This window comes from Phaseolus vulgaris, chromosome 1 (assembly GCF_000499845.2).
Source record: "Phaseolus vulgaris cultivar G19833 chromosome 1, P. vulgaris v2.0, whole genome shotgun sequence".
In the NCBI taxonomy this organism is placed as follows: Eukaryota; Viridiplantae; Streptophyta; class Magnoliopsida; order Fabales; family Fabaceae; genus Phaseolus; species Phaseolus vulgaris.
The window spans coordinates 37,621,388-37,632,450 of NC_023759.2; the positions used below are offsets into that span (position 1 = coordinate 37,621,388).

Here is an 11,063-nt window from a genome sequence, read left to right on the forward strand (position 1 = left end):
AAAAATGGAGTTACAGAAATCCAAAACACAAAATTACCACACCCAACCCATATTACTTACTTATATAGCATAATTAAGGCAAAGCTTTAAATAACAATTAAAATTAAAATATAATTATGAGAATAATTTTTAAAAAATATTTTCCTTTTTTTCACATTAAATTAATTTTTTTTCTTAATATAAATTTTAGACTCCTAAATATTTGTAGAAAAAAATTATTAAAATATTTTTTACCAGATTTTTTCATGTAATAAACATATTCTAAATATGGATGTTAAAATATTTAAAATTAATATGTATATTATACTTTCTTTGTAAAAAAATATTTAAAATTAATTCTTTCTTTGTAAAAATTAATTTCAATAATTTTTTTACTATAAATGTAAAAAATATACTGAAATTTGAATTAAAAGTAAAAAATAAATTTCGTCTTATATATAATTTTTTAAAATCATAATAATCCGAACGAAGTACATTATCTGTATTTAAATTATTAAAATTGGTGAAAACTGGTACAGTAGTTGATCTAATATAGTAATGTAGCTGAAATACTACGGAAAAGTAGTGGACGAGCCAACAGTCAAATTTTATCCGTTAGATGAGCTAACATTTTGTAGAGATATTTTTAATTTAAATATTTTAAATATAAGTAAAAAAAGAGAGCAATTAATTAAAATAAATACAATTTTTATTGTAAAAAAAAGAAGGAAAAAGAAAAAAAAAAGAGTAAAATCAATGGTGATGATGATGATGCAGTGCACAGGTGAAGCAGTTAATTAAATGGGTGCAAGTGGCAAGTGGGAAGTGGGAAGTGAAACTTAGCTCAGTCTTCTCGAAAATCCAAAGAGGGAAAAAGGGAACCACCAAGCTCCATGCTTTTTCTCTCTTAACCCAAAATTCCATTCTATTCCTTTCACCACGCTTTCTCTGCTCTCACTTCCCAAATCAAATCTGAATCACCAAATCCAACACATTCAAAAATCATTTCTCATTGATTCCCTTTTTCTCTCTCTGTTGCCTTCTGCTGTGCATGGCTATTGCTGCAGCAGCTGTTGTCCTGCCATTGGGTCTCCTCTTCTTCGCCTCCGGCCTCCTTGTCAATCTCATTCAGGTTTCTCTTTTCCCCCTTTCACTGCTGTATCTCTTCTTCTCTCTCAGATGTATCCAAAATTTTTCATTTCTCCACATCATCATGCAAACCGGAGGTTCCACCAATATCTCCCAACTCTTTCTTAACTCATTCACCACTTTTCTACTGATGGAGTGGAAGAACTATTTCCAACATTTCGTGACTGAGAAATGGTAGCATACACCGGTCTCACGCACTCTTTTGAACACGCTCCTTATTATTGGTTGAAATTATAAACTGTAGCGGGTTCCATGTTTGGAGGCCCACATTGAGAAAATCAGCTACTTGATAGTTGGGAGTTTCGGGGCTGTTCCATCTAATGGACTGGTCTTTTGGGTTTAATTCTCCTCTTCTTAAGTCCTTACATTCCACTTCTCATTCTCCTTTTAACAAGTTTATCTTGATTTTATAATTTTCGATAAAGTTTAATCCGATAAGTGTGTCTTAGAGAGTGATGCTGACACTCCTCTTGTTAATTTGTTCATCTTCATTGCAAACCAACAGTGCAAAATTAGTTTTTTCATTTTTTTTTGTTTCATGCCACAAAGGAAATTGTAAAGGAAATGAAAAAAATACTATGAAAGATGTGGAGTTGCTCCGATTAATTTGTTTGATCTTTTGATTAATTTGTCTCAGGCGATATGCTACGTTGTTTTAAGGCCGGTGTCGAAGAATTTGTACAGACGGATCAACCGGGTTGTAGCAGAACTGTTGTGGCTGGAGCTTGTATGGCTTATTGATTGGTGGGCAGGAGTTAAGGTGTTTGTCTAGATCTAAGTTTTCTATATTTTTCTTTGGTCCTGTTGGGATAAATTTCTCAATAAACACCGAGAACAAAAGAAGATAAAATAATTTAAGCTTCTCCCCACAAGTTAAAACTACCTTGTATATAAGATTAATGGATATTCTCTCATTTAACTTTTTTAAAAACTGATTTTAACTTCTCTGGCTAATTTTTAACTTATGGGAGAAGATTTATCCAAACAGGTGTTTTTTGGGCACTATTTTTTAAATCGCCAAATATTAGTTGTTAATATATTAGTTTTTATTGGTGGATACTAAAGCCCACACCTATCTCTTCCTTTCACTTTAACCACTTTTGGGACTATTTTTGTCTGCAAATTTAGTTAGTCATCCACCACTGTGTAATTTGTTTTGCTTGCTCTATGTGGTATTCTAGAAGATACGGAAGTGAGCCTCTATATTATTCTCATAGTACATTTCTTTTCTAGAAACCTGTAAGGATTAAATAGCTGTTTAGGGTAATCATCTCTTCCCTCTCCTTGGATGGTTGTTGTAAAATTAAACTTGGGCAATCTGGCTACCTTGTGCATGTGACTTACAAGGAACAATATGTTACGGGCTCTACAGTGTTGCATATTTAGTCCCAAATGTTCCAGTAAAAAATAAAAGTGCATGTTTTTTACTTAGCAGTACTAAAAGCGAATACTATTCAGTCAAAGGGCTTTATATTCATGAACAAAATAATGAAGACATAAAAAATAGCCATTTTAGTTTGTTTTCATAAACCTACAAATACTATCTTCTGAAGAAAATTTTTCTAAGTAAAGCTTATCTCATAGTCACTTGTTTTTAGCTTAAACAAAAAAATGTCTGACTTGAATGGACTTCCAACTCAATCAAACTAGTCTAGCAGGTATTTATTTTATATAAACAAAGTAATTGAGCAAAGGAAACTGCCACTTTCCATTAATTCTTTGAGCTGCAATGGGCAGAGCTAGAAATTTTGGAGATAATTGTTTTTTTTTATAGTTTCTTAGGTTTTTCTTGGACTTGAAATAATTGGAATGGGATGTTTATTTCATTAGTAGTTGCATGTACTAAAAGGGTAGGATATTAGGTTTTTTGGATCTAAAAGTTGAGGAAGATCCAATGGTGTGATGCTACATAGCTCTACAATCCATATGATTGGTGAATATTAGAAGCATTTGTTATCTTTTATTAATACCTCCCTCCCCTTTTATCTTGATTAAAATTTCTCCCTTTTCTGCCTGCCCAGTTGGGTAAAAAAACTATCAAAGAGGTAAAGATTTAGAGAGTGACTGAATATTCCTACTTACAAGATATAATTTAATTTAACTTGTAATTTTCATTCTTCTCTATTTTTAATCAAGCTTTTCTTATTCAAAACAAAAGTGTCTGTTTGTTATTCCTAGCCAGAACTTTTTCTTGTGAATTGAAGCCTGCTTACAAATTTCTTGATTTTAAATAATTTTTCGTGCAAGGGGATATTGCTTTTCTCTATTATTGTATTGCAAGATCAGATGGAAAGATTAACTCCATTGGATTATTCTTCAAAGAGCTCCTTTTGAAATCAGTTCATTTCAAAAGAATGGTAATGAGTTAGGTGGTTGGTTTATTGCTACCATACCATATGGAATTCGAGAAATATATTCTCTCTCAAGATCAAGATCGTTGTCTTGTTTTAATACTTTCAGAAGGTCTGATGTTATCAAATAAATAAAATTGGTTATTTGAAAATAATAATTTATGCTCAGTAATTTAATAGTTTATTCAGTTGCATTTCATATAACTTATTCTCACATTTGGAACTTTCTGTCTCTAGATCCAAATATTCACAGATCATGAAACCTTTCGTCTAATGGGTAAGTCCTTTTTTAGTCATGTATTTAGCATGACACTCTTGCTCTCATTCTTTCTTAATGTGTTGTGCATGTATTCTTATCTTCTGGAAAGGAAAAAGGGGGAGATTCTGGGGTTAACATTTGCTTACGTGTAACAATGTGATTCTGTTTTGTATAATCAGGTAAAGAGCATGCCCTTGTGATGAGCAATCACAGAAGTGATATTGATTGGCTTGTTGGATGGGTTTCAGCTCAGGTGATTGTCGTCTATGGTTTGATATTTTCCACATCTTCAATGAAAGCAAATTAAAATTAATTCATACTTGTGTATTAATACAAGTAATTTATATTATTAATTATTTTGGATTGTCTGATACCAGGACAAACGAACACATTTTAGGGTTACTTGTGGATACATATAATAAAATATTGCTAATCTTTGATTTGTTATCTTATGATTTTTGTGACATATTTGTTTGGTTTTTGCTTCAACTGCTGATTGGTTATTCAATATCATTCAACAGCGTTCAGGTTGTCTTGGCAGCACCCTAGCTGTGATGAAGAAATCTTCAAAGTTTCTGCCGGTATGTGCTTGTGACTTTTACTTTCAAAATGAATTTATTTAGTCATTATGTACTGTAGACATCACCTAAAGTGCACTCTGCATTTAGAGGATCTTAATTTGCAGAAACAGTAACATCCAATTCTCTTTTATATGTTCTACTTTCTCTCATATTTTCGTAACATCAATTATAAGCTTTCTAGTATACTTTCATCTTTGGATTTCTCAATTAGATTATCTTAAACCTTGTAAAAACTAGGAGCAATTTACCTTCTTGGAAGCACAATAACTCAGTTTTTTAAGCTCCCTCTTGGGAATAATTTTGGCTTGTATTATTCTTGTAAATAGAATAAAATCTTGTATATTTGATATTATTAGGATGGATTTTTTTCTTCCTACTTCCTCTATTTCTCTTTCTATGCAAGAGCCTATAAAAAGGGATTAGAGCTTGTGTTCCGACACAGAAATATGTTCATTCTAGTTGGTATTAGAGCTCTTGATCTCGAGGACTCTGTTTTTGGTGCCACTGCTCAGTCATTGTTGCCACTTTTGTTGTTGCTGCTGCCCATTGGGTTGGTGATTACACCTGGAGGAGTGCCTCCTAATTACCGGCTCATCTCCACTGAATCATGGTCATCCAATGCCGCATGTGCTGTTTGAATCTCTGGTGCATGTGAGTCACATGCCATTCTTTTGACGGTTACAAAAGGGGTTGTTGACAATCCTTCTTCCAAGTTTAGGGGTTAGCTTGCTCGAATTAGATACAATGCATATATGATATGACAGTACGGTTATTCTAACACAATAGGATACATGCAAGATACATATTTCAGAATGTATAAAAATTCACAAAATGTAATGAATATATATATCTTCAAGTGCAAATTCAAATTAAAATCACATTTTTTAGACATTGTGCTGAAATAATTTTTTTTAAATCATTGTAATCGTAAAATACTTTTTAGTATTTAAGTGTAGGAATAATGTTATCAATGTCACTACTTTTTTAAATTAATTTGTAGAGAACAATTTCCCTCTTTGGTCTATGAAGAAACAATGTTTATATGTTTCTATATTACACATACTCTTCTTATTGTTTTATTGGATATAAATGCATTAAAAGCTTGAACATTTTACCAACACGTATCGATGAAGTAAGTATCTTTGATACGTGAAACAAATAAAAGTATTGGTGCTTGTAGGTTTGGATATTTCATTGATACATAGAAGTACCTTAGAATATCAGTATCGAATATGTACCGACATGGATATGTGAAGTAAATTGAAGTGTCAATGCTTTGTACCCCCTTTTGTTTAGCATGTCTGCAATCCTTTGATGGAGAGCCCCTTGCTGCCCTGTTCTTGTCTTGACTGAAGAGAAGATATTGTCTCTCTAGTTCCTAGGTTCCAATGATATTTGAAACTTGTTGGGTTTGTGATAGGCCCTCGGACAATAGGGAGGCCCTGCGGAGTAGGCCCAAAAATGTGGAAAGTGTATGTGAGCAGGAATAGGAAATTTGTTTGGAATGATGAGGTGGGGAGAGAAAATGAGGGAAAGGATGATATGAGAGAATTTGGTTATTTGAGGGAAAGAGGCTGTTGAGGATGGGAGGAAAAAAATACCTTTCTCTGTGTGGTGGTGGAAGTTTCTCTACTGCATTTTACTTCAGTCATCAATAATACATATTATTCATCCATTCTCATTTTTTGGTTTGCATAAGTTCGTATCAACTTGATGTTCATAATTATCTCTAGTGGGCTTAGTTCATTCGTGCCACTCTTAGAGGCTAAGTTGTACTTATGCAGGTCATTGGCTGGTCAATGTGGTTTTCTGAGTATCTTTTTCTGGAGAGAAGTTGGGCCAAGGATGAAAGCACATTAAGGGTATGACATGCTAAAATTTAATTAGTTTATATTTTTATGCTCACAAGATAAGGATACATGCTTGTGCTGTCAAAACTGATGTGTTCTTATTTCTTACTTATGCAGCAATACATTCAATGGCTATAAATTTTCTCTCTGGGTGCATTAGCTGTTTGATTTCATTTGGGAATCTCATTTGAATATTTTGTTATCATATCTGCAGTCAGGCATCCAACAACTGAGTGATTATCCTCTTCCCTTTTGGTTGGCTCTCTTTGTAGAAGGAACTCGCTTTACACAGGCAAAACTATTGGCTGCTAAGGAATATGCAACTTCCACTGGATTGCCTGTTCCTAGAAATGTTTTAATTCCAAGAACTAAGGTGAATTATATATATTTTCTGCCTTTCCTTCTATTGCTTTTCCTTCCATGGATTGGAAGCTACACTGTGTTAATCTGTGTTAGCGGCCATTACAGTCTTGCAAATCTTAGTAGTATTGCTGTTGAGATTGTATTACACTTCCACTGCTTGTTATCAGGTTGATGTCACTCTAGCTGGTATGGATCGTAAAAAGGTTCATTCAAATTAGAGAATCACTTGCTAGGTTTATGTGGGTATTATAGTTAATTTGTTTTGAAGACTATATGAAAATTCACCAAGAGATGTAGCCGGAGACAGGATATTTAAATAAACTTCATAGATTTTGACCAATAAGAATAGTAAATATGAGTTCTTTTTAGTTTTTCCAATTTAATTAGTGTTTGTCTGAGTTTTGAACATCTCGTATGGTTGGTTGCTGTGTCTTTTTATCTCCTGTAGATTATGCCTTAACAAAATTGGACGAAGGGCCCTTTATGATTCTGTACAGGTAAGGATTATGGTTTTATTGGGTCAAGTTTAGATATTTTTGGTGGCCCCTTAGGTGCTTTGAACAGCACCTTTGGGAATATGGACTTGATTTAGAGGTGCATCAGAGAAAACCCAGGAAAGAAACTGTTTGGATTTTGTTACAGGACGGGACTTTAGGTAGTTACTCTGTTTTTCTGTTTTTATGTTGAGAGTTGAACAGGTAGTTGTTAGCTATAAAACAAGGTTGCTTTGATCTGAGTTGTTAATTTTTTTGGTCAGACTCATTTTGTAAACTTCTGTATCTTTCTCCTAATTCAATAATTCAATACATCTGTAATCCATTCATTCTTTGCATTTCCTATTCCTCCAATTCTTCTGTTAGGTTGAATTATTCTTATGTGCTTTTGCGGAAAACAGGTTAGAATGGTATAGAAAATCAAACAGAACAAGAAAAGTGACCAATGAATTACGTCTAGGGTCTGTTTGCTTCACACAAACAAGAGCCATGCAATTCAGCTGTCTTATAATCTATTAAAGAGAAAGTGTTGAAAGGGAAAAAGAACGAACCCAATAAGCATGAAGGAATCTGTATGCCAATTACTGAGCGGTTGATATTATTTATATTGTCATACGCTCATAAATACAAGGGTTTACAATTACCCTATTTACTGTGATTATATAATAATATACAACATAAAATCATACCATAACTACCCTATTTACATTGTTTCTAACAAAAAGCATTATAGAATTTGGATCCATATAGAATAGGAATCTTTATATATATAAGGAGATATTGTCACCCGTAGATGTGACAATATTATATTCTGATTTTAAAAGGCCCACATTACTACTTTACCCCAGAACATATGTAAACTGTTTCTTAGCTCTCATATTTATTAACTCAACAACAATTTTTATTTTTACACTGTAATATTTATTGTTTAGTATATTGTTTTGTTTCTTTCAGGGTTTTGTGTCTGCAGTAAGTCATATGCGCTCATTTGTTCCTGCCATTTATGATGTAACAGTAGCTGTCCCCAAGAATTCCCCTGCTCCTACAATGCTAAGACTCTTCAAAGGGCAAGCTTCAGTGGTAAGACAATCAAAATGAAGATTTATAAATAGCTCCATCTTAAGTGCCCATCAATTTTTTTTCTGCCTGTATTATGTAACTGTCATTGAATATCGTAATAGGTAGGGAGAATAATGATATTTTTCCTCATTAATTCAGCTGAAACATATTATAAAATATATAGACGGAGAGGAGAGAGGAAAATAGGTGAAAAAGTTTCCCCAAACTTATATAAACTCCTCAAATAACAAAACTGGAACATAATGATTAAATAAAGTTATCCTAATCCTAATCTGTTGTGATCCGACATTGACATATGTCCAAAAGTAGAGCTTATGTTATGACTCATGAGAGCTTGAGCAATCCTCATGACCTAACCTCATGAGCTATATTTTGGAGTTAAGTTAGGGCTAACCCAAAATCAAGATGGTATTAGGGCATATTGAAAATTTGATATTGGGTTGGGCCACCCTCAACTGTCAAAAATCGACTTTATCCCGTGACTTTTCCAGTGCAATAGAAAAGCCTGTCCTACAATATCCACGTATCAGACACAATTGTTATTCCCCCGTCAATGGTTTTATTGACTTTCCCTTTCTTTAAACTCAGTAGTCCCTATGCTCTCGGTAAGTTTACTGTGCTACACTAATCTCTGATGTGAATGTAACTGCTGAAATTAACACTTATGGGATTAGAAATTGGAATTTCAGATAAGATGAAATGAATGATAATGAATGATTTCCTTGCTCAGTGTGTGCCTTGAATGTGCTCAATAGTTAATATTTAGTACAAGTTTATTTGGCTGATTTTGACACTTGCATAGTGGTATTAAATTATTAATACTTGGATATTCCTGTAACTAGGGAAAATGGAGGCCATGAAAAGGACATCTAGACAAGGAGTCTGGGGTTCAGGGAAAGTTGGAGGATGTTAGTAGATCTCTGTTTTAAAAGGGTATAGGTTAAGTTAGAATAAGAAAGGGAGGTTAGAAGGGGACTGGGTCCCAATTCTATCAATAACACTAGCTAGTATTTGGTAATAAAGGTAGATTGGGGATTTATTGAAGTGACTTGTTGAGTTGAGACACAAATTGGAAGGAAGAGAACTATGTCTTTTGAACTCCTGAATGTTAACGAGACAAGGAGAAGTTCCACTGTATCATTCTAAATTACTGGTTTTCTATCAAACTGCTTCCAATTAGAGTGGCTTATGCTATAATATTTATTTTTCTATCTCTAATTCTACCGGAAAATTTGGAATAGGATTCTTGTTTTTTTATCTTTTATGTTAAGCCACGGTATTTTTAGGGATTTTGAAGGTTAGGTTTTGGAATATTTGAGGTTTGCTATTTTGTTGATGCTGAAGAGATTGGATGCTTCTATCGTTTACCTTTTGCTTTAATTTGGTTGACTTCATGAACAGGATCTGTAATATTCATTCCACAGGTGCATGTTCATATCAAGCGGCATTTGATGAAGGAATTGCCAGAAACAGACGAGGCCGTTGCTCAATGGTGTCGAGATATATTTGTGGCCAAGGTGCTTGTTGGAAGACATTTTTTTACTTGTTTCTATTATTGTTTTTTCCACTCTGGGTCCACATATTGGTAGTGTGGTATAATTGTTTTCACTTTGTGTAACTATGATTAATGATAAATTTTGAAAAATTGTTCACAATGTTCTACTTGCACTGTTGATTTTCTCTATATATGATTGTGCCCTGTTAAAAAATATCACTGATTTTATTTTCCTTTTTACCCATTGGAAAACTAGGATGCTCTGTTAGACAAACATATAGCCGAGGATACTTTTAGTGACAAAGAGCTGCAGGATACTGGTCGACCAATAAAGTCTCTTCTGGTAAGATACTTTCTCAGGACTTCTAATATTCTTATTTATCAGATATTCTTTTCTTTTGTATCCCGTTTGCCAATGGATGTTTTCCATTATTTTTGGTCAATCCTATAGATGTTTTCCTAAAGAACCATGAATTTATTTTGGGAGCAGGTAATGATGTCTTGGGCCTGTCTGGTTGTTGCGGGGTTTGTAAAGTTCCTACAACGGTCTTCACTACTATCTTCATGGAAGGGTGTTGCATTCTCAGCTGTTGGTTTGGCAGTTGTTACTGCACTGATGCAAATTATGATTCAATTCTCACAGTCAGAGCGTTCAAACCCTACGAAGATCGCACCAGTTCAGTCAAAAAGCAAGGGGGAACAACTAGAGGCTCAGAATGACAAGCAACAGTAGATTATTCTCTTGTTACCCCGACCGAACTTTTCCATACATAGATAGGGACTTCATCTACGATCATGTTTTGATGAACTTGAAGTAGCATTGTGTGATGAGTGACTCACGTAATACTCATTATTTTGATATCAAAATATGACCATGCTATGTTTCTATTCTATATATGCAGTATGTATGCTTAACGATCCATTGTTTTTAAATTTATCAGGATAACATTTTGGCCTAGAAAAAGTCTACTACCTCTTATTTTATTTTTGTGTATCTATGCACTGGCAACAACATTACCGTTCTGGAGGTTCATTACTGGATAATCCGTGTGGTATGTAGAGTTAAGGCCATAACTTAAGTGCTAACAGTTAAGGCCAGAGGTGGACATGTCATATCACCATTATTATCCTATAGCTATAGATCACAAAGGTTCCTGATAATGATGACACCCTAGTGTTAACTATAATTCTATGTTAAATTCACCTTAAGAATAAGGAATGGATAATAATAGTTTATTAATTGAAAGAATATGCAGCGTCTTCAAAATAGAGAAAATGTTTACTATTAAATTAAAGTTGTAGAATGCTTAGAGGATATCGTTATCATAGGCTCACTCACATGGAAGAATAAAATGAGAAATGACAGTTAGTCTTGACTGTACAATATATATATTCTGATTGTTTTTATAAAATGGACAACCTTCTGGATTAATTGACACCAATAATAACTAGAAAAAAAGTA

General features: G+C 33.6%; 1 protein-coding gene across 1 annotated transcript; it reads left to right on the forward strand.

Annotated features, from left to right (window-relative positions):
* Positions 1–754: 754 nt before the first annotated feature.
* On the forward strand, positions 755–10,565 carry LOC137814080 (1-acyl-sn-glycerol-3-phosphate acyltransferase 2-like). Its single transcript, XM_068616631.1, has 11 exons — positions 755–1,111; positions 1,766–1,888; positions 3,717–3,756; positions 3,918–3,991; positions 4,260–4,319; positions 6,104–6,181; positions 6,384–6,542; positions 7,981–8,106; positions 9,531–9,623; positions 9,858–9,944; positions 10,092–10,565. The coding sequence occupies exons 1-11, from the start codon at positions 1,031–1,033 to the stop codon at positions 10,332–10,334; spliced, it is 1,164 nt and encodes a 387-aa protein (XP_068472732.1). The 5' UTR covers positions 755–1,030; the 3' UTR covers positions 10,335–10,565.
* The last annotated feature ends 498 nt before the right edge of the window (positions 10,566–11,063 follow it).